At 48.1% G+C, this 24513-nt stretch overlaps 1 protein-coding gene across 9 annotated transcripts in view; it reads right to left on the bottom strand.

Moving 5' to 3' along the window:
• The window catches only part of CAMSAP1 (calmodulin regulated spectrin associated protein 1), a 99561-nt gene that overhangs the window by 63378 nt on the left and 11670 nt on the right, over window positions 1-24513 (bottom strand). For 4 of the 9 annotated variants that reach the window (XM_028834605.2, XM_077967094.1, XM_077967093.1 and 1 more), the window contains 2 exons: window positions 10583-10845; window positions 9410-9571 (listed from right to left, as the gene is read on the bottom strand). The exons of 1 other annotated variant lie outside the window; for it this stretch is intronic. In XM_028834605.2, the coding sequence (XP_028690438.2) occupies window positions 9410-9571; window positions 10583-10845 (425 nt within the window). Of the gene's footprint in view, window positions 1-9409; window positions 9572-10286; window positions 10418-10582; window positions 10846-14462; window positions 14646-24513 lie in introns of those variants that run through there. 4 more of the 9 variants (XM_077967096.1, XM_077967099.1, XM_077967097.1 and 1 more) reach the window with 3 other exon arrangements.

Genomic DNA, 24513 nt, shown 5'->3' with positions numbered 1-24513 from the left:
CCCTACACAATACTGGAGGATAAAAGGGAATACTAAAAAAAATCCAAAATGAGCCTTAAAAGAGGAAAGAAAAAGAAAAGAGATAAACAGAAACAGACCAGATGGTAAAACCAAGCCTTATGGATAATCACATTAAATGCAATTGGTCTAAACACTCCAAGAGATTATCAGATGAATAAAAAAGCAAGAGCAACTATACAGCATCTACAAAAAATTCACTTTAAAGAGAAAGACAACGAGAGGTTAAAAGTGAAAGGAATGAAACACACCGTGCAGCCACTATTCACAAGCACTCTTGAATCCACATCCACATTAAATGAAGTAGACTTTTGGGACAACGATTATCACCAGTGATAAAAAGCGACATCTCATAATGACAAAAGGGTTAATTCATCAACTAATATCAAAAACATGAATATGTGTAAACATAACAGACTTTGAAAACACACAAAGCAAAAACTGACAGAACCAAACGGCAGGTTACAAGCGCACAGCTCAGGACCTTCCACCCTCCTCTCAGATTAACCTACTAATAGGACCAAAAACAGGAAAACGGTGAAGGAGATGCAAACACCACCAGCAACCAATCTGCACTGACACTGAAGACACGCTACCTTCAAACAGCAGAATATTCTTTTCAAATGCATATTAAACTTTCTGCAATGGAAGGCACGTGGCGGACCCTAAGTCCCAATAAACTTAAAAGGTTGAGAATCACAGAGTATGTTCCCTGACAACAGAATTAAACCAGAAATCACAACACAAAAAGCTCTCTAGAACCTCTCTTTAAGTGTTTGGAAGTTAAACATCCGACTTCTAGATAACCCAGTGATAAAACAAGAACCCACAGGAGAAACAAAATATTTTAAAGAGAATGATGAAAGACATGGCCTATAAAAATATATAACGCACAGCTAAAGCACTGCTTAGAGAGGAATCAACAGCTTAAAATACCTGTCTTAAAAATGAAAAACGGCTTCAATAACTAACTCCCCCCTTAAAAAATTAGACAAGGAGAACAAATTAAACCCAGAATAGAAAATAATAATAAAGGTAAAAGGAAATTAAGTATTAAATAGAGAAAATAAAAACTAAAAGCAGATTTTTAGAAGATTAATCAACTTGATAAATCGGACTAATCAACGTAAAGAAAAATAAAAGAAATTGCCAACCTCAGGAAACAAACAGGACTCTGTCACTAGAGATCGCAGGTATATTAAAAGGAAAATAAAGAAATACAAACCTTATGCCAATGAATTCAACTACTTAAATAAAACTGACCCCTTGAAAGTCACAAATTACCAAAGCTGACACAATGTTAAATAGAAAATCTATTATCATATGCATATTAAAGAAATTAAATTCATAATTAAAATCTTCTAGGAAAACTCCACTTCCAGATTGCTTTACCAGTGAATTTAGTATTTAATTTCCTTTTACCTTAATACTTCCCAACTCACTTTTTTAGCCCAACATTACTCTGACACCAAAACAAGAGAAATACATTATGAGAAAAAAAACTACAGACCAGTATCTGCCAAGAACATTGACACGAAAATCATCAACAATACATTAGCAAATAGGATCCATCAATATACAAAACAAATAATAAACACAACCAATTTGTATCTGTCCTGGGGATGGAAGGGCTGGTTCAACATCTGAAAATCAATTAACATAAATCATTGTATCAACACACTAAAAATGAAAAGCCATATAATCATCTCAATAAATACAGAAAAGGCATCTGACAAAATTCAGTATGTATTCGTGAAAAAAATACCCTAAGCAAACTCAAAACAGAAGGGAACTCCTGGCCAGGGGTCGGAGGCCGAGGTGGGCGGATCCTTTGAGCTCAGGAGTTCCAGATAAGCCTGGTCAACATGGCAAAAATCCCCTCTACAAAAACTGTTTTAAAACTTAGGGCTGGGCGCGGTGGCTCAAGCCTGTAATCCCAGCACTTTGGGAGGCCGAGACGGGCGGATCACAAGGTCAGGAGATCGAGACCATCCTGGCTAACATGGTGAAACCCCGTCTCTACTAAAAAAATAGAAAAAACTAGCCGGGTGAGGTGGCGGGCGCCTGTAGTCCCAGCTGCTCAGGAGGCTGAGGCAGGAGAATGGCGGGAACCCGGGAGGCGGAGCTTGCAGTGAGCTGAGATCTGGCCACTGCACTCCAGCCTGGGCGACAGAGTGAGACTCCGTCTCAAAAAAAAAAAAAAAAAAAAACTTAGCCAGGCGTCGTGGTGTGTGCCTGTAGTCCCAGCTATTCAGGAGGCTGAGGCAGAAGGATTGCTTGAGCTCAGGAGGATGAGGCTACAGTGAGCTATGATCATACCACTGTACTCCAGCCTGGGCCACAGGGTGAGACCATGTCTCAAAAAAAAAAAAAGAGGGGGCACAGGGGCAGGGAACTCCTAATAAAGGGCACCGATGAAAAAAAATTACAACCAACATTCATCATTTCAATGGTTAATACAGTAAATCTTTATTCCCTAAGATTAAGTACAAACAAAAATGTCTTCTTTCACCAATTCTATTCAACATTCTACCTGAGGTACTAAACAGTGCAATAAGGGGAAAAAAAATCCTTTATAATTAAAAAAGAGCATACACCTTAAATAGCAATACAAATGACTTTATACACAGACAACATGATCACATACGTAGAAAATCTTAAGGAATTTTCTCAATGCCACTAGAACAAATAAGTTGAGCAAGGTCACAAAATATAAAGTCAATATACAAATTATTAATTACATTTCTACAGACTAGTAAACAACTGGAAAATGAAATTAGGAGAACACCATTTATAAAAGAATCCAAAACACAGAAGAGAATAAAGTTAAACTATACACAAAACGTTACCCTGAAAAACCATGAAACATGTCTGAGAGAAGCTGTGAAGCTGTCAAGTCTACACAAAATGAGCGATACAAGCATGTCTGTGGGGACCTAGAATAATAAAAACAATTTTTTTTTTTTCCCTGAAACGGAGTTTGACTCTTGTCACCCAGGCTGGAGTGCAGTGGCATGATCTCGGCTCACTGCAACCTCTGCTTCCCAGGTTCAAGAGATTCTCCTGTCTCAACCTCCCGAGTAGCTAGGATTACAGGCATGCACCACCATGCCTGGCTAGTTTTTTGTATTTTAAGTAGAGATGGGGTTTCACCATGTTAGGCAAGCTGATCTTGAACTCCTGACCTCAAGTGACCCACCCACCTCAGCCGCTCAAAGCGCTGAGATTACGGGTGTGAGCCACCACGCCCAGCCAAAAACAATTATTTTTTAATACAAAGGATATGGCTGGAAGACTTAACATTGTCCAATTACAAGTATTCCTATAAACCAGACACAAACATCAGCGGAACAGAACAGAATCCAGAAACAGACTCACATATATGTGGTTTACTGATTTTCAACAAAGCTGTCAAAGTAATTCAATAAGGAAAGAAAAATCTCTTCCATAAATGGTTTCAGAATTGCTATCTATATAAAGAAAAAAATGAATCTCAACCCTTCCCTCACATCATTCATAAAAATGAACTCAAAATGGGTCATAGAGGCAAAAGTAAGAGCTAAAACAATAAAACTTCTAGAAGAAAACATAGGAGAAACTCCTCACAACCTTGGAGTTGGTCAAGATTTCTTCTATAAGACACAAAAGGACAAACCATAAAAGGAAATACTGATAAATCAGGCTACAAAGAAAACTTTAAAAGCCTTTGCTTGGTTTTTGACACACAGTCTTGCTCTGTCGTCCAGACTAGAGTGCAGTGGCATGATCTCAGCTCACTGCAACCTCCACCTCCCTGGTTCAAGTCTTGCCTGCCTCAGCCTCCCGAGTGGCTGGGATTACAGGCGCCCGCCATCACGCCTGACTAGTTTTTGTATTTTTAGTAGAGACAGGGTTTCACCACTTTTGGCCAAGCTGGTCTTGAACTCCTGACCTCAGGCAATCTGCCCGCCTCGGCCTCCTAAAGTGCTGTGATTACAGGTGTGAACCACCACACCCTGCCAACCTTTGCTTTTTAACAGATACTGTTAAGGAAACAAAAAGGTGGCCAGCCTGGGAGAAGATCTTCACGATACACACATCTGACAAGGCACTTGATTCTCAATATATACATTTCTAAAAACTCTTGCAACTTGATAAGACAACCCAGTTAAAAACTGGGCAAAATATTTGAAAAAGCACCTCACAAAAGAATGGAGACAAGCATCTTAGGAAAACACAAATTAAAACGACAATGAGAGACAGTTACACATCCACTCAAAGGGCTAAAGAGAAAAGACAGACGATAACAAATGTAGAGCAACTGGAATTCTATCTTGCTAGTGAGAGTTCTAAATGCTACAATCACTGGAAAACATTTTGGCCATTTATTCTGAAGATTGAACTTACATATTAAGTTATATATACTCATCACATGACCCAGCGATTCTACTCCTAAATTTTTACTTAAAGAAATAAAAATATGGCTGGGCACAGCAGCTGACACCTGTAATCCCAGCACTTTGGGAGGCTAAGATGGGTGGATCATCTGAGGTCAGGAGTTCAAGACCAGCCTGGCCAACATGGTGAAACTCCGTCCCTACTAAAAATACAAAAATTAGCCAGGTGTGGTGGCGGGCAACTGTAATCTCAGCTACTCGGAGGCTGAGGCAAGAGAACTGCTTGAACCCAGGAGGCGAAGGGTGCAGTGAGCCGAGACCTCGCCACTGACCCTCTAGCCTGGGCGGCAGAGTGAGACTACGTCTAAAAACAAAAAAGAGAGAGAGAAATAAAAATATATCTGCACACAGAGACTTGCACACAAATGTCCCTAGTCGTTTTATTCAAAATCGGCAAAAACTGGAAACAACCCAAGTGTCCGTCAACAGGTGGACGGATAAACGAACCAGGGTATGCACACGACGGAACTCCACCAAGCTCCAGCAGAACTTCCGACAGACGCAGCGCCACGCGCCAGTCTCAGAAACACTTGGTTCACTGGAAGAAGTCAAACACAAGAAGAGCATGTGCCACACAACTTCACTTTTATCAAAACCAATCCACAGTGAAGAAGGCAGATGAGTAGTTACCTGCATTGGGGTAGAGGATTAACTGCAAAGGACCATGGAAGAGCTTGTTGAGGGTGATGGAAACATTACCTTGATCGTGGCGAATGCTAAACAAACGACTGCTTATCAAACCTCAAGGAAACAGATCCACTGACTTCATAAAAAATACATCTCAGTACAGCTGTCTTTAAAAAAAAAAAAAAAGACAAAAAGAGGCCAGGAGTGATGGCTCACACCTGTAATCCCACCATTTTGGGAAGCCAAGGCAGGAGAATTGCTTGAGCCCAGTAGTTCAAAACTAGCCTGGGCAATATAGCAAGACCACGTCTCTAATTAAAAAAAAAAAAAAAAATTAATCAGCCAGGCACTGTGGTGCATGCCTGTAGTCCCAGCTACTCAGGAGGCTGGGGTGGGAGAACTGCTTGAGCCTGGGAGGTCAGGCTGCAGTGAGCCGCAATGGCACAACTACACTCCAGCCCGGGCCACAGAACGAGACTCTGTCTCCAAAAAAAAAAAAAAAAACAGAGAGAAAGAGACAACAACTGGCTGGGCATCAATAAAAAATAAAAAGAGCCCCTGCAAGGTGGTTCACAGTGAAACTTCAGAGCACCCAGGAAGGAGGAGAACCTGAGTGAGGTCATCCGGGTCACACACAGGACAGGGAACCCACACAGTAGCGGATTCCTCAGCCTGGAAGACAGAAGACATTTGGGCAACCCCCTCAAGCTGGGGAAAGGGCTTCCATCTAGTTACACAATCACCAAGGAAAGGTGGAGGAAGGCTCCTTCAGAAGCTCTCTCAGAAATGGTCACGGAAATGCACAGCATCAGCCTTTCCTCAGACGGCAGGAAGGCTCCTGCACCCAGGGTGGGGACCCCGGCCAGGAGGAGGCGGGTGAGCGGCCTGGAGCAGAGGTGAAGGGAGGAAAGTTCAGGATGGCAGACACGCAGGTGGCCGGAGCAGAAACCACGCAGGCAGGGGCAGGACACGGTCCCAGAGGGACGCCACAGAGACTGAGAACGTGGCCATTCCCCCACAGCTGCTGCAGAGGACGCCACAGAGCCAAACCCGAGGAGGGGGACCCAGGTGTGGCTGTGAGAAGCTGAAGCCCGCACTCAAATGCAGCTGCGCACAGCAGGCATCTTGGAAACACGGTACCTACGCCCACAAGGAATTCAGACCTTATGCATCAAAGAATTGATGCTGGAGAACAAACTCACCCTTATGGAAATCGTACCAACCGCCCCAAGCTTATTAAACGTGCAGCGATTTCCAGTGGGGAGAATACCCACCTGCACAGTGTAAGCTTTGGGGCACAGCTCAAAGCCAGTGAAGCATCTGAGAACCCATCATGGAGAGTGCCTAGGAACACAGCACGGGTGAGAGGCTGCTCGGGGAACTGGTGCTTCCTACACACCCGGGCATTCACACTGCAAAAGGTGCTCTGGAAGCATTCAGCCGGCATCGCATCCTGCACTGAGGACTCACACCCAGGAGAAAGTCACACAAGCAGAAACCACTAACGTAAGGAACTTAAATTCATATGGAAATGCCAAGAAAACAGTAAAACATGGAAAACACTGAATACAAATGTAACTAATGCATGAGAAAAAAGAAAAGGTCATGAAAACTAAAGCAAATATTAACTCCAGGAAAAACAAAGCATAATACAAGGAAAGGCACATGAGCTGTGAAAATGGTGCCTGACCACAGGAACATCAAGTCTGACCGTGAATGTGTCCAAAGCTGTCAGTGCAACCACAGGGGAATGAGGAGGAGGGCAATGGAGGGCCACTGTAACTGCTGTTTGTCACAATCCTACCTCAGTAGATCATGTCCACAAATGAGGAGTCAGGAGCCGGAAATACAATGTATTTCTTTAAAATACGGAGGTAGAAACAGTAGAAACGAGAATAGCACGGAAGGAAAATGATGCCTCTGGGTTACAAGGAGACTACCTTCTATTTATCTGCCAAGTCCACAGAAACACAGAGGCCAGCAACAGCCTGAAAAGTCACTTATAAATGCACAGCAAATATGAAAAACGTGACCAAGCAAAGGAAAAAGAAACATACCCTCCTGCCCAAAGAAATACGGCAAAGAAAAATAAACATACTCTCCTGCCCAAAGAAACACAGGCAAAATAACGAACAAGTGATTCACCAGAGAAGTAGGGTAAAGAGTCAGACAGATGCTCTATTTTCTAAACTGCAATTTTACCCAGAATTAAGTTTTTCTATGCCTTTACCATAGAAAAAGACACTATTTTTCACCTCGCAAATGGGCAAGTAATTTTTAATAATGTCCAAGATATGGGAAGACATGGGAAAAGACAGCTACACAAACTAATAGGAAGGAAAATGTTACAATCTTTAGGATCAGATTTGGCCAAAAAAAAAAAAAAAGCAAGCAAACAAACAAAAAAAGTCCTTAAATAGGAACCACCATTCCCCTCGCACGAACGCGGCCTGAGGGAAATCATCGTGGCTGGACAGAGACTACTGCACAGACAGAGAAGGGACAACTTGACCTCCAGCAACACTGAGATCACAGAAGGGCCACGGGGGAGTCACTGGAACGGCTGGCATCAAGTATCTGGCCAATGGGCAGAAACTCACTGCACCGTACCGCACCAAGTAGAAACGTGGCTCACGACAGAACGTACAGTAAGCTCCCCACTGGGCTGCAGGCCTATATAACACATACAAAAAAAGAAAAACTACCAGAATTTTTACCAAAACGTTAACCATTTGCATAGGTGGTAAGATTATGGGTAATTTACATTTTATTCTTTTTGCTCATCCATAGTTTCTATATTTTCTATAACTATGTCATTTCTAATATAAGGAAAAAATCGATAAAAGATGTTAAAGAAAAGCTAAAATTTGACTTTTGATCACAGGAAGCTTCGGCTAGGATACAGGAGCGTCCCCAAAGCTCAGGGTCCTCTGGAAACGTGAACTAGTCCTGAACACCATTTTTCACAGAGTTCTTGCAAGCACTTCCCACACGCACGCTGTCAGGTGAGAGCCAGGGATGAGTAAGACACGGTGCCCGCCACCAAGAGGCGTCCTCATGGGCAGAGGCAGAGTGGGGCGGAGATGGTACTGACTGGCACCCAAATCTGAACTAGGGCCCAGAGGCTCCAGTGAGTCCCAGAAAACCCTGTGGCTTTCTGTCCCCACCTCACTGCAGGATAAGCAAATGTAAGACCTGCTTCCCCAACCCCAAGCTTGGGGAGGAAAACAGCTAAAAAGCAGAGCAACTGTCTTAGAAAAAGTCAAAGCACAAACCTCTGCCAACTCCTGACAAAGACCCGCCTGTCACAGAGACAGAGGGGCCTTCCAGGGAACCAGCAGATGGAGCACTGGCCTGGCTCTGCGTGTGCAAGCTAACCATCAGTAACTCCAGAGCCATCCCGCGTGAGCCTCTTACTCAGGTGCACTAATACAGCCTTACACAGGCCACACAATCCTCTAGTTCCTTCGCTGTGTTAACACACAAACTTCAACACCTTTTTACATATATAACAGGATGCTTACTAACCAAAACCTCTGGTAAAGTAACCCTATAAATAATTACACTACTAAAAATAAACATTCTTCACATATATTGTATTAAAAATTACACTATGAGCTTCTAAATGTAAAAGGAGAAAATAGCGTTTGGGAAAATGCCATGTTTTTTTCTTAATTATCAAAATGCCTTTAGAAGGCATTTTGATAATTTCCTTTATTGCATGTAGGTGCATACTATGAAAATAAAAAGAAATTATTCACTGGCCGGGTGTGGTGGCTCATTCCTGTAATCCCAGCACTTTAAGAGGCCAAAGAGGGAGGACTGCTTGAGCCTGGGAGTTCAAGACCAGCCTGGGCAACAGAGTGAGACTCCATCTCTACTAAAAATAAAAATAAAAATAAAAAATAAATTAGCCAAGCATAGTAGCACGTGCCTGTGATCCCAGCTACTCAGGAGGCTGAGGCGGGAGGATCACTTGGAGCCTGGGAGGTCAAGGCTGCAGTGAGCCACGATTGTGCCACTGTACTCCAGCCTGGGGGACAGAGTGAGACCCTGTCTCAAAAAAAAAATTTTTTTAAGGCACTTAAATCACTGACATGTGCTGCATTTTCAGACACAAATGCATCACCCTCTACTCTCGGCCTGCGGGAACAACGTCTGCTTGCTTTGCTTCTTTTTAACTACAGCAGACACATTTCTGGACACAAAATATGATTTGTCCCGAATGAAGAGCTGGGTCTCAGCATGACAAAGTGTGCTGCTCTCAAGTGAAAAGGGGACCAGACACAGGAGCAGAGTCACACGCCACATCTAGGCAGGGCACTCACCTTGTTGATCCAGAACACCATGGCGTCCTCGAGGTCGTACGGAAGTTCTTTCGAGGCACTGAACGTTGAGAAGCGCTTGACACTGGCCACCACCTTCTCGATGCTGATCATCTCCACAGTATAGGCCATCATCAGGGCGTCCACCATCGCCATGTGGGCACTCTAGGGGCAGAGGCAGCAGCTATAATCCCTCAAACCCACCCCTCTTACCAGGTTCTGATGCAGAGAACCTGCTCACACTCAGAATCCTGGCCTAATTTCTTCATCCCTCGCCCTTTCCATCTGAAGAGATACTCAGATCTGAGACCTGCCTCCCCCTCACCATCACTATTTCAAGCCTGGCATTTCTGGCCAACCCTCGAGACCGCTAGGAAACAGGAGTCCGTTCTCAGGCAGGCAGGCCAGCCCTGCGGCCCATGGTGCCCTGTCTCACACTGTCATTTATTATTTCCTCAACAGCCCTGTGGGACTCCCAGGAAAGGCAATGCGATTCCCACGTCATGGCTGTGGGAAGGCAGACAGGAGGCCTGTCCCAGGCCAACTGCCCATCAAAGGGCTCAGGCTCCTAGTCCAGAGCTCTACCTGCTACAGCTGCACCACGACTTAGTGCAGCTTCCTCACACAACAGGAGTAACACTCTCTTCACCCACCGCATGGCACCCGGTCTCAGCGGGAATGCCATGGGAGCAACCAAACAAAGGCAGTGCAGGAGGCACCGAGAATGGCCCTGACCCAGGCAAAAGGCACACCAGGAGCAAGCCTTCAGAGAAAGATGGGGGCGGGATACTTGGGGGAGAAAAAGGCAGACTGAGTTATTTTAGCACAAAGTACGCATGAAACAACCTAACAGAATGGGCGCGACAATCACATTTCTCACCTGTATAGAGTCTGCCTCAAGTATCTGTATGAATACGCCTCACTCCAATCTCAGCATTCACAGAGCATTCCCAATGAGAAAAAGGGCTCAGTGGAAGCTCTCTTCTCCCCATCCTCCACAACAGTCATGTGCTTTAAAAGAGATGCAGTTTCCTAAGGAACGACAGTGTGCAAAAGCACGGGTCTCCACCACCTCGCTGCACACCGTGTTCACACCATCCACGCGCCAGGTGCGCCACACGAGAGCCCACAGCTCCAGAGGATGGCCCCTGGGGGCGGCCACCGCAGACCACTCACCATTTTTATGGGTGCGCGACTGAGGTCGGACTCTGTCACGGGGGTGTCATCACTCTCCATCACATAGATCCCTTTCCGGGACAGGGCCTGGATGACAGACTGGTGTCCCTGTAAGGCGGCCACCTGGTCCCCTTTCAGGATGAGGCTGCAGACACGGCAGTACAGCTCGCTGGACAGGAGAAGCTTGATAACAGGCGGCTTAATGTGCTCCTGTTCATACTGGTCAACGTAGAAAGGGTCTCTGAGGTCCTCGGGGATGTTATCTAAGACAGGGAGGGGATGACCAGGTGAGCATGACATACAAGATCCACATGCGTCCTGAGCAGCACCACGACAAGGGCCCACATGGGAGCCCCTTCCAGTGCAATCCCAGACAAAAGGCACAATCAAGAAAAGGAGAATGGCTGGGCGCAGTGGTGTGCCACTGTAGTCCCAGCACTTTGGGAGGCTGGGGCAGGAGGATTGCTTCAGCCAGGAGTTCAAGGTTGCAGTGAACTATCACTGTACCACTGTACTCCAGCCTGGGCAACAGAGGGAGACCAAGTCTCAAAAAAATTAATTGATTGATTGATTGATTAAATGGGCAACTAACAACATGAAAAGACTCCAGGTGTCTCAATAATTCTGTTGTCTTCTGTGCTTACAAAGGCAACTGTAGCATCTCAGCCTACTCTGTGAACACAGACAACTGAAATCATTTTGTGACCTCCACCACTTGACCTCAATGGACAACTGTCCTAACTTAAGAGTAGTAAGAAGGTAGGCATGGGAGCCCTGAGGGTGTTAATGGGGCTGAGGGGAAACCAGCACAGGTGAGGACCATGTAGTGCCTGGTGACACCAGCAGAGAGGGCATGTGGGCATGGCCAGCATCAGCCCAGGGAGAGAGTCCAGCATCCTCTTTCTGACATGAAAATCGGAAGTAATAACAGAGGCTGGACACCCGTGGTCTTTACAGAAGAGGCAGCCAGGCAGGCGTGGTGCCACTGTAACCATGACAACGACACAGCAGCAGCAGCAATCAGCCTTTTTCCATTTTTGGACCAGGCAGCATCAAATTCTTGACATGAACTATGCTACTTAATCTTGCCACTGCAGTGCCCTCAAATGAGGACTACCATCCACACATTACAAATGAGAAACTGAGGCACAGAGAAAGTAAGTGACTTGCCGAAGGCCACAGGAGGCAGAGACCAGCCTGAACCTACACAATCTGATCCAGAGAGCCTACTGTATACTTCCGGCTGCAACATACGCCACCTCCCACACAAACACCACAGGAGCAGCATACACACAGGACACTGAATGTGTCATGGCTGGCCTCACCCAGTTTTCTAGCCGTGCCACTATGCCCCTCACACTGTCTCACAAGACGTCAACGGCTGTCCCACTGAAGACGGAGGACGAGGGACGTCTCTACGGTCAGATGCCTTTGGGAAACATGTGACCCCCAGGTCTTTAATGTGCCCCATGCTCAACAATCTGCCTGGAGGTGCAGACACTCCCACCTCCACAGAGTTTAGAAAGGACTACCATCTCCACAGAACAGCTCGTGAAGAAACCCCACTGATTCCTCGTATTGAGACAACCGGTAACACTAGAGGCGTTCAAGGGGACACTAACAAACCTGTCTTGAGCTCAGAGCCAAGCTCTCCTAAGCTCTTCCCCGGGGAAGAACCAGCTGTGGCCATGGTCCCCACAGCACCCCTCTCTCTCTCTGCTGCCATCTCTTCTGGCTTCCTTCACTGTTTTCCTGAGCCCTGAGTCACTTCATTATGGTCCCGTGGAGTCTGGTCATTTCCCCACAATCTGAGCACCTCACAGCTGGTTTATTTCTAAATGGCAGCAGCCACCGTTTACACAGCATTTTTGTTTTAAGCACCATTGTACACGATGATTAGGTCACCACGGCAACCCAGGGGCGGACAGGGCTCCAGCTATGGCAGGCTGGCTTAGCAGACGTTAACAGACTCACATCCTATACTTGCTGACCACGTCGAGTAGCCCCCTAGTCTGAAATCGTCGGAACTTTGGAAATACAACAGAGCCCAGCAGTGACACAAGGAACAGAACCCCACGCCAAGCACAGCGGGAGACTTCTGCTTCCCTTACAAACTGCTCAGGGAAAGCCGACCTGCAGAGGTGCGCACAGAGCTGCCCTGCACACGCCTCAGACGTCCCAGGAAACAGGAGCAAGGAGGCCAGGGACAGGCGGCCTGTGGCGCGTGCACCCATGGGTCATGGAGGGAAGTCAGGGGAGGGCACTGAGCGAGGGATCCCATAACCTGACAACGTTTGCAGCAGTTCACACCGGCTGCTGGGGAAAAGATGCAACAGTCACTCTCAGCCTTCCTCTTACTCAACTGACCACACCAGCAGCCCACCTAGTCAGGGCTCTTGGAGAGAGCTGCCTTTCTCCTGACTTTCGGGACACCTGGCCTCTGTCTCCTGATCTCACTGCCCACTCCATCCCCATCTCCTAGGCCAGCTGCCCCCCATTTCCCCAAATACTGGAAGGGGCACTTCCTATCTCCTCTCTAATGACCTGATTCAGTCTCATGGCTAGAAATACCACAGACACACAGTCATCCCCAAATGTACAGTTCTGGCCCCGACCACTCCCCTGAACTGCCTACCTGCCATCTCCATGCAGATGTCTGGGGGCACCTCAAGCCTAACCAGCCTGGTCCAAGTCACCCTCTCCTCCCACTTGGACAATTGTGATGCAGCCCCCCAGGAGACCAGAAACTGGCACAGCTGAGGAGAAAGTCCCCCGGGGACCCCTCAGAGTGATGGCTCTGTGCAGAGGAGGCACGTAAGTGGAGGGCTGGCCTTCGATGGAAACAGGGTGAGCCCCAGGGAGAATGGCGGAGCCTACGTCACAGATCCAGAAACCTGGCTAGGCTGGAAAAAGCAACCACGGCTCTGATTTAAGTTTCTCTTTTACAATCTACCAAGTAGAAACGTTTGCCATAGGGTGGCCCACTTTTAAAATTAATCAATATAAAGTGATTCATATAATCACCTTTTTGAATCATATATGAATATGCATAACACAACTAATTCACATCAATTTCAGATGTAGGAAAATGAGAGTTAAAGGCAAACGACGCACTTCCTAAAGATAAAAGCTTCAGACAGTGGTGAAGCCCTCCTAACTGTATGTCACTCCTTCCCATCCGACCTAAGGAAGACCCTGGCCAGACCCCCCACAGGGTGACAGTGGCCACGCTCCTCCATGGCCCTGCCCATGGCAGTTCTGCCCTCAGATACTGAACTTGTCCATGAGTAACCGGCTTCAATGAAGGCAGCTACTGCAAGAGTTGGATGTGCACGGTTCTAGAACGTTTAATGTTCTATCAAAATCAATACCTACTAAAAAAAAAAAACAACCTTCTAATGCCTTCAATGTACTTCTAGTAGTTTCTTGTTGTTGTTGTTGTTTCTACAAACTAGTAAGACTGTCAGAATTAATACACATTCATTCGACAATTATAAGTACCCATGTTAGCCAGAAAATGTACAAAAATGTCACGGAGTCAAACAGAAAGAGATAAAGTCAGTGTTCTCAGGCTGAGCTTCGTAAGACAACTGAAAAGTCAACAGGTAATTTCCACGCAATACGGAGGGATGTCACACAGGATGAGTGCTGGGGGACTGAGGTGCAACAGACACCAGTCCTGCACTGAGGAGTAGGGCAGGGGGGCAGTGGGATGTGCAGATGGGTAAATTTCTTAGGGAAGGAAGCAGCCAGCAGGGGGGTGGGTAGGAGAGAGGGAGACAAAAACATGAAAATGAACCTGTTAAGAGAATTTTAGCAAATGACAACAGTTCAGAATTGCACAGGAGAGGCACACTGGATGTTTCATTCATTAACTCACCAGGTTTTTATGCATGCCTGCACCAGGAGGAACTGGACACTGTGGGATCTGTGAGCAGAGCGAGACAGGCTTAGGCAGGCACACAAGGAATGGAACGAGACCACGTCAAGTAAGGGGGTCAGAGAAGCCAGAGGACAAGGAGACCCCATCTGCTAGAGTTCCCTGTAAACAAGACTGGAGAATGAGCCTGGACTCAGGAGGCTGCTGTGGTCATCGCCAGGAGAGACAATGGAGGCTGACACAGGCAGGCAGCCCCGGGAAGGGGCGCCACCACCAAGGAGGTGTTAGCAGCAGGCCTGTGCCTGATGCAGTACGACAAAGACACCAAACTTGTAATTCCTGCCAGCCTGGAGCAGGACAGTCCCTTTTCCTAATACAGGAAACCAGCAGCGTGGAGGAGGAGGGCAGTCGGGGACAGGAGAGATGAGCCTGTGGGACCCAAAGGGAGCTTTCCAACGGGGAGGCGTGGAGACTGGAAGCACTAGAGTAAAAGGACCAGCTGGAGACGTGGTTTGGAACCCATTACATATACACAGCCATTGATGCCCAGGGGGACGAGTCATCCAGTGAGAGCTGGGCACGGTGGGAGAAGCTGGTCAAGGCAACTTGAGGACACCAAGCCCACAGGACAGACGTCGGGAGAGAAGCCAAAAAAACAGACAAGTGAACCGAGAGCGGGGCGGGGCCAGAACATGGTGCTGCCAAGGCCACAGGAGAAGGTTTTGAACGGGCAGCGAGCAACTGGGAAGGCTCAGAAGGATGCATGCATGAATACCACAGAGCCCGCCGGACTCAGCTGGCAGCCTCAAGAAGAGCATTCTGAGAACTGGTGAAGAGATGGCCGCAGGCACAAAAGGAAGGAAGTGAGGATAGCGGGAATTATGCCTCTGCTCTGAGAGGAAAGTGTGGTCAAAAGAGATGTGTCTGTTTTAAGGATTGGAGAAATGTTGACGAAAAGAAAACCCAATCAACGGGAGCGGCTGAAGAGGAGGGGGCTGCTCCTGAGGAAGGAGGCCCCTCGGGAGGCGGAGGGGAGGGACACGGGGCCCAGGCGGGGCCGCGTCTTCCACTGGGTCAGGGTACAGACGCAGGGAAGGGGTGGGCGGCCCATCAGCACCTGCAGTTTGTCTTACTACGTTAAGCAGGAGACAGGGCATCTGCTGAGTGGGAGGGCCCGGCTTGGAGGAAGTAGGGAGAAGTGCGGCTACAGGGGACAGAGTGAAAGTCAAACAAGGACACGGGCAGGGCAGGGACCCACAGAGACTAGAGACTGAGTCGGCAACGGCACTGTCAGGGTGGCAGCGCTATCTGTCACTCCTCGGACTGCTGCATCAGTACCCATGAGCAGCACATTTGCGGTGGCTGCCGGACTGCTACGGGGCAGGCCTCAGTGGGAGCTGCAAAGAAAGGCCCCTGGGAAGGGGTCAGAAGACTCTAATCAGTCTGCAGTGGGGTCAACACCAAGTGCAGGAGGAACTCAGAAGGGTGGCAGCTGACGGAGAGTAGGAGGTGGAGCGCTGGGGTCTCCCAAGGGCAGGGCCCAGCAAAGCCACCTGGCCCAGAGTCCTAGCTCGGCCTCCTACTGGACCCTCTGAACCCTGGCCCCCTACCTGTCCATTCCGAACTATGAAAGGGTCCATCTCCCGCCCCGCGCCAGCTGAGCCTAAGCTCCATGGACGCAAACGGGAGTCTCAGCTGTTATTCCTTCCGTCACTATTATTGCAATGAGGATGAAAGGGCAGGTGAGGAAGTGGCCATCTGTCGACTGCAGCCCTCCCGCGGCACCTGCACAGGGCTCGGGAGGAGGTGCCCACGCCAACCGCCGGCTCTTCCATGGCGGCACACGGCTAAGACCCCTCTGGCAGGTGCCACAACTGTGGCCACGGCCCAACCTAAAGCCAGCTCCTCCCGCAGCCTCCAACTCAGCCCCAGGAAAAGAGATCAGACCACTGCAAATGCCAGGCACAGCCCCGAGATGTGCAGGACAGTGAGTCTCTGCTCTGCTGCTTGTCTGAGCCACCTGGGAGCTGAGACCAACTCACCCAGAATGTCCCCATGGGCGGACTGGCTATCAGCATTTGACACTGAGAGAGTCACCTCCACAGAGGCCCCAAAGGTGGCTGTGAGCATCTACACCTGGAAAACGTGGATACTCTTCCTGTTTGGATGTAAGGAGCCAACGGAAATAATTCCAACTCGAGGTAAAAGCAACCAGTGGTCCATGCCCCAGCTCCATCCTGGAGGGGCCAGACAGAAGGATAAGAAAAGTTGATGTAATGGTCCCCACAGGGCCAAGACCACCTGACCCCCACCCAGGGACAACCAGTCACAAACGGCACCTCAACAGCGGAGCACCAGGTGCACAGACAAGCGCGCACCCCACAGGGCGCTGGCCCGGCCACGCCACACCAGGCTCAGGTGCAGACCTGGCTTCCAGCCAGAAGGCCAGGAAGGGAGACCCTCAGGAACCTTCAGGTTCCTCCCCTCCCAGGGAGGGGAGAGGGTCCCAGAGAACAGGGGGCTGGAGAGAGGGACCCTTTAAATCTGCGTCACATCCTGGCCACTCCTGAAACAACTACAGTGGCACAGCAGCCACTCTGAGAGCCACAGCCTGCAGCCCAGCCAGAGCAGCAGGACAAAGACCGAAAATGAAACCCACGCTCAACTGTAGCCCCCAGAAGGCAGGCCAGGGCCTGCAGACTCGACGTAACTGGGTAGACTACCTGCTGGAACAAACCAAAACCAACATCTCAGGCTTCCAACAGGACCCGTGGCCTCCAAATACAATATTCCAAATGCCCAACACACAACCCAAAGCTCCTTGACAAAAAAGAAAGACCCACAGGAAAACCTGCAACACCCAGGAGAAAAAGCAACATCCCCAAGGTTGGGACTGACTGACAAGGAATCCAAAGTGACTGTGGAACAATGCCCCAAGAAGCACATGCAGAAGCCTGAACGAAACAAAACACTCCCAGAAACTCAGAGAACTCTCAGCAAAGAGAAGCCCCAGTGTGGAGAAAGACCAAGCCTGGAGCAGAGGCCATGTGCTGGTGAGGAGAGGTTGGAGGGGCCGCAGAGCCCGCCTGCCAGCAGCCGCCCTGGGCCATCTCATGAGCACAGTGGCAGTGACTCCAATGGGCCGGGAGGCAGACACTAAGGGGCAACCCTCATAGCCCCTCCTCCTCCTTCCCCTGAGCTCTTCTGAGAGGCCGTGGGAGGGCATGGGATCGTAAGAGCGGAGCACAAACTCTAAGGCCAGAGGTTCTGCACCTGAGGCCTGGCCGGCCATCCTCATTCACACCTCAGAAACCCATCAGGAAAGGTGCTGGCACCAGGTTCTCTCCCCATAAGCTCCCACCCGTAGCTCACTCCCCCAAGCTCACAAAGAAATCTCGAGACCCCCAAGGGGCATAGCCACTGCAACTGAAACACAAACTGCACAGCCTGAGCCTGGAAAGGAAGCACGGAGCAAATGTGGGCAAAGGAGCATGGGAGGCCCCTCGGGACGGGGTGGGAGGAAGCCTCCTTCCAGGCACAGTGGACCCCACGCTAGGCCAGCAAGCCCCAGTGGCAGACACAGCAGGACGGTGCACACAGCTCACACCCGCGGAGGCTCCACACGCCCAACCCACACCCTTGGAGGCTCCGCACGCACAACTGACACCCATAGGATGCTACACACACACAGCTCACACCCACAGAGCCTCCGCACACACAATCCACACCTGCAGGAGGCTACACACACACACACACACACACACCTCATACCCACAGAGCCTCCGCACACACAATCCACACCTGCAGGAGGCTACACACACACACACACACACACACCTCATACCCACAGAGCCTCCGCACACACAATCCACACCTGCGGGGGGCTCTGGTCGCCCAACCGGGTGGTGAGGAATCACCAGGCCAAGTTCAGGAAGAAGACGCAATCCAGAGAACCCGCCCCGCTTCCTGGACCACGCTCTCCCCCAAGGGTGCCTGGGAGGAGTGGTCCATCCCCGGAGAGGTGGTAAAGATGGCAGGCTGCGTTTCTGGCACCGCACCTTTCTAAGGACAAAATCTGGACTCCGGGGCCTGCCCAGTGACACCTACTGCACACTCTGGGTGGGAAACTTGAAGGGCCGCACCCAGGAGCAGGAGCAAACTTGAAGCAGCCCAGCCTCAGGGGGACTAGAGCACAGCTCTGAGGCACCTCCACCAGGGCCTCGCGTGGGATGACCAGATCTGTTCCTGTCTCTAAAAGGACCACTGAAAGTCGACGGACACTGCCCCTGGGAAAAGAGGACATCTTAGGCCTCAGATTATTTCCAAATCTTTCACATACAATGGTCAGTTAAGCACAATGACAAGACATCATGAGCAAACGCCAGCAGAAACAGTAATAGAAGCAAGCTCCCAGACTCCTGAAGTCTGCCAAGATGAAGACAGTTCAAGACAGCCCCTCTGTCCCGCTGACGACAGCTAAAAACTCTAGGCAAGAGACAAACACTTACCTAAGGACTCTGGAAAGTAAGCCACAGCAGGCACATTGGGGAGGAGGGTCCATCCTGAAGACGGAACCCGAAACGGGGGACTCCTCAGGTTCATTTTCTCTTTCCTGCCCTGGCTGGACCTGAGGGCAGCCCCAGACAGCCAGGCTCGGAGAGAAACCCTGTCTTTCTCTGGCCAGAGGACCAGGAAAAGGGGCCCCTACAAGCTGGAGGGGCAATCCTGAGGGCTCCCACTTTTCTCTCCCAGCCTGACCCAGCCGGTTGCAGTCACAGAGCTGTGCAGTAGCGGCACGAGCAGTGGAAACAGGGAAGCCCAGGCGTGGGGTGAGGAAGGAGAAAAGCCCCATCTTTCTAGGCAGTGGCTGAGGAAGAAGGGTTCCTCGGAGCCAGAAAGTGTGGAGGGAATCCACAAAAGGAGAGCTGGAGAGGGATCCCCAGAGACACGCCATGAGCCTGCACGATCCGGGCTGACTCCTGAGCTGTGTGTGCCCTGGGCAAGCCTGGGGCCACAGGCCAAGGCTGTGAAAGCTGAACCAACACTGCAGCCACCACCCATGACAGCAAAACAGACTCCTGGGCTGAACCCAATGGGCTTTATTGCAACCCAGCTGCAAAGCAAAATCAACATTATCCAAAGGACTTTAACAGGACCCAGAAACCGGTCTCACAGCATGATGTTCAAAATGTCCAGAGCCCAATCCATAATTATTCAACAAAGAACAAGGAAAATGTGACCAATTTTCAAGGGAAAAGAAAACCAACAGAGGCCAACCCCAAAATGACCCAGATGTTAGTTATCAAAGACTTTAAAACAGCTATTATAAGTTCCATGAGGTAAAGCTACATACACTCTCTTAAAATATATGAAAAAATAGAAGTTCTCAGTAGAGAAATTAAAAACTAGAACAAAAATTTCAGGACTAAAAAGTACAATGGCAACCTAAAATTCACCGGATGCGCTCAACAGAATGGCGACGACAGAGGAGTCAGTGAATCTGAAAATAGATCAACAGAAACAATCCCAATCTGAAGAACAGAGAGAAGAAACTGATGGGATAAAATGGCAAGTATGAGATGATGTCAAAAGTTCCAACACTGTGTCAGTAGAGAAAAGGTTGGTGCAAAAAAGTATATGAATAAACATGGCCCAAATCTCCCCAAATCTGGTGAAAGACAACCATTTACAGGCTCAGGAAGCCTAGAAAACCATGTGCAGACACTTCATAATAAACTGCTGGAGACCAAAGGTGATGAAACAGGCCCGCAGGACCCTACAACTTGAGATACCAGCCATAAACTTTCAGTTACCATGCTTCAAACAATGGCAACAAAAAAGACACAATTAAAATTTTGGACAGAAAAGTAGAAATTACAAAAAATCAAAAGAAGAAGAAAAAAGAACTTGACAGATTAGAAAAAGAACAAAACAGGCTGGGTGTGGTGGCTCACACCTGGAATCCCAGCACTTTGGAAAGCTAAGGCAGGTGGATCACTTGAGCCCAGGAGACCAGCCTGGGTAACATAGCAAGACCCAACTCTATAAATAAATTTTTCAAAAAAGAACAAATCATGGACAGGTACAGTGGCTCATGCCTGTAATCCCAACACTCTGGGAGGCCAAGGTGGGCGGAACACGAGGTCAGGAGTTCGAGAACATCCTGGCCAACGTGGTGAAACCCCATCTCTACTAAAAACACAAAAATTAGCCAGGCGTGGTGGCACGCACCTGTAATCCCAGCTACTCGGGAGACTAAGGCAGGAGAACCTCTTGAACCCGGGAAGCAGAGGTTGCAGTAAGCCAAGATCGCACGATTGTACTCCAGCCTGGGCAACAGAGAGAGACTCTGTCTCAAAAAAAAAAAAAAAGAACAAATCAGAAATCCTAGGCTGGGCACAGTGGCTCACATCTATAATCTCAATACTTTCAGAGGCCAAGGTAGGAAGATCGTTTGAGTTCAGGAGTTTGAGACCAGCCTAGGCAACACGGCAAGACCCTATCTGTACAAAAAGCTTTACAAATTAGGCGGGCAAGGTAGAACCTGCCTGTGGTCCCTGCTCCTCAGGAAGCTGCGGCTGGAGGATCACTTGAGCCCAGGAGTTCAAGGCTACAGTGGGCCACGACTGCACCACTGCACTCCAGCCTGGGAGACAGAATGAGATCCTGTCGAAAGAAAAAAAGAGAGAAGAGAAGGAGAGAGAAAGACAGTGAAAGAAGAAAAGAAGAGAGGAGAAGAGAAGAGGGATGAGAAGGAGAGAGGAGAGAGAGGAAAGAAAGAAGAAAAAAATGAAAAGAAAAGAGAAAAAGAAAAGAGCAGGAAAGGCAGGAAGAAAGAAAAGGAGAAAGGAAAAAAGAAAAGAGGAGAAAGGTAAAAAGAAAAGAGAAGAAAGAAAAGTTATAGAACAGAAAAACATAGTAACTAAATTTAACTTTATACAATGGACTGATGAACAGATTAGATACAGATGAGAGAATTAAAGCATCCTGAGTGAAGAACAATGAGATAGAAGAATGGAAATTAAGAGTAGAGAAGATAAGTAACATACCCTATGCCACTGAAATGTAACTGGAGGCCCACGAAGGAGAAGAAAAAATGGGGCAGAAACAGTAAACATACAATGGATGAGAATCTTCCAATACTTGTAAAACTCATGAAACCATAGTCTCAAGAAGCACTACAAAATGCCAGCAGGATTCAAAAAAAGACATCTACAGACCAAAGAACTCACAGGAATACTGATGAAATCCAAAGACAAAGAGAAGATTTTTCAAGCAGCCAGAAGGAATTTCTGGCCAGGACAAAACGGCACAGACTTGTCTCTCCCTGCTCCCCTCCTCTAAGCACAATCACAAACCCTGGAGAGGACCCAAGAGACAAAGGAGGACTCTGAAAGGTGGAAGAGGAAGGCAAACTGGCTTGGAGCCCCAGGACTGGAGGACCAACACAGCAACAGGGTGTTCTTATGACCCCCATCCAATAGGAGGTGACCCAGGCCTGGTGCTTCCTGACTCCCTGCCTAGCAACAGAGGCAACCCAGGTACACTTATTCTGGCCTGCATCAAGTGGGAGTCCCACCTACCACCCCAGGTGAGCCCAAGCCCTACTAACAACCAGCAGGCAGGGACAACAGCAAGAGAGCACTCAGCCCAGAGGCACTCTCCTTCCCCATCGGGCGGACCTGAGACACCCTCCCACAAACTAGACACACCCTGCACCAGGGTAATCCAGCAAGTGGGACCACCATCACCAGCATCTGGCTTAGGAGGCACTCTCCTTCCCCACTGGTCATGGGACTCCTCTCCCCACTGAGGGAAGCCATCCAGCTGAGGGGAGGGGTGGACACCAGCACAGGAGCCACACTCCACACACCTGGTGGTGATGCTGAAATGTTCCACCTCTCAGAGGCAGGGGTATAAAACAAACACCCAGCCTGGGAAGCCCTTGGTCCTGTGCACAGAGACTCCCACGTCCACCCAGAGGCAGCATGCTGCCCAGCCTAGGAAGTTGCTTCTGCCCTCGAGCAACATCAGCAGGGACCCGCGGGAGCCCCAGGGGAGAGGCTAAGTCAAGCGACTGAAAAAGCACCACAAAGGCTAGGAAGGTCAGACTATCACCAGAACCACGGTCACAAAAGTAGGACAGGCCTGCATGCTAAACCTCAACAAGGTGACTGCTGCTAAAATAAAACCAGTACCCAGAGCTTCCTAACAAAATAGCCAAAATGATCGGGAAGCCATCAGAAATGACTTTAACCAGAGGACAACGAACTGGCACAAACACCATGATAAATCAAACGTTGGAACTATCTGACAAGGATTTTAAAGCAACTAGCATGAAATCACTCCCAAGTAATCACAAATTCTCCTGAAACAAAATCAGAAAATTTCGGTAATGAGAGCCAAATGAAGAACTGGAAAATATAGTAACAGACATTTTAAAACTCACTGGATGGGCTGAGCAATAGCTGAGATGACAGAAGACAGAATCACTGAACTTGAGGTCAGATCAAGAGAACTTACCCAATCTGAACAACAGGCAGAAAATGCAATGAAGAAAAGAAGAACAGAGCCTCCGAGACCTGCGGGAGAATAACAAAAGACCCAAGGGTTCTATCACCCGAGGCCAGATCAAAGTGGAGAAAGAGCAACAGAAAGAGAGAAAATCTTCCCAAACATGCTGAATGACACAAATGAATGAAATGTTTTAAAAAACTGAGTGGGCCGGGCGCGGTGGCTCAAGCCTGTAATCCCAGCACTTTGGGAGGCCGAGACGGGCGGATCACGAGGTCAGGAGATCGAGACCATCCTGGCTAACACGGTGAAACCCCGTCTCTACTAAAATATACAAAAAAACTAGCCGGGCAAGGTGGCGGGCGCCTGTAGTCCCAGCTACTCGGGAGGCTGAGGCAGGAGAATGGCGTGAACCCAGGAGGCGGAGCTTGCAGTGAGCCGAGATCGGGCCACTGCACTCCAGTATGGGCAAGAGTGCCAGACTCTGCCTCCAAAAAAAAAAAAAAAAAGCTGAGTGAACTCCAAAAAAGATAAACTTCTTTAAGAAATCCCCACCAGGACACATCATGACTATACTTCTAAAACTAAAGACAAAATATTTTGAAGCAGTCAGAGGGGAATGGCACGATACATACAGGGGAACACCAACTCCAATGACTATGACTTCTCATCTGAAGCTATGGAGGCCAGAGGGAAGTGGCACAGTTTTCAAGTGCTGAAGGAAAATAACTGTCAATCAACCACAAATTCTACAGCCAGCAAGAGTATCCTTAAAAAAATGAAGAGGAAATAAAGATGTTCTCTGTTGAAGGAAAACAAAATAATCTGTCAAACCTTAAAGAATGGCTAAAGGAAGCTGTCCAAACAGCAAGAAAATAAGGAATCTTGGAGGACCAGAAAGAAAAAATAATGGAGATATGTGAGTAATGAGTAAACACAACAGACTACCCTCCTGATGAGTTTTTTAAATTACACACAATGACAAAAATTATAACACTGTCAGATGGTCAAGACAGTGGTATTTAAAAGTGGGGAGACTTAAGGGCAGCTAAATGGAAAAAAGGTCTTCGCATTTCACTGACAACAGTAAAAAAAAGGGTATCAGTAAACTGCTGTAAGTCACATAAGTATACTGTAATACCCAGAGCAATCACTAAGAAATTATACAAAGAGATACACCCAAAAACAATATAAATAAGTCTAGATAAAAATCCTAAAAAATGGTCATTTAACCAATAAGAAGTCAAGAGAAGAGAAACAGGAACAAGAAACAGAGGAAACAAACAGAAAACAAGCAATAAAATGTCAGGCTCAAGTCCTACATATCAATACTAATTGTTAACAATATAATATTATTAGTAAATGTAAATACTCTAAATACACCAATCAAAAGACAGACTGGTAGAGGGTAGATTAAAAAACATGACATCATTACATGCTCTTTACAAGAAATACACTTCAAATTCAACAACTTAAGTAGGTTAAAAAATAAAAGGAGGGAAAAAAGATATGCCATGCAAACACTTTAAAAAAAAAA

This window comes from Macaca mulatta, chromosome 15, assembly GCF_049350105.2.
Source record: "Macaca mulatta isolate MMU2019108-1 chromosome 15, T2T-MMU8v2.0, whole genome shotgun sequence".
In the NCBI taxonomy this organism is placed as follows: domain Eukaryota; kingdom Metazoa; phylum Chordata; class Mammalia; order Primates; family Cercopithecidae; genus Macaca; species Macaca mulatta.
Note: the sequence above shows the minus strand (reverse complement) of the source record. Positions and strands in the feature narration are given on the sequence as shown.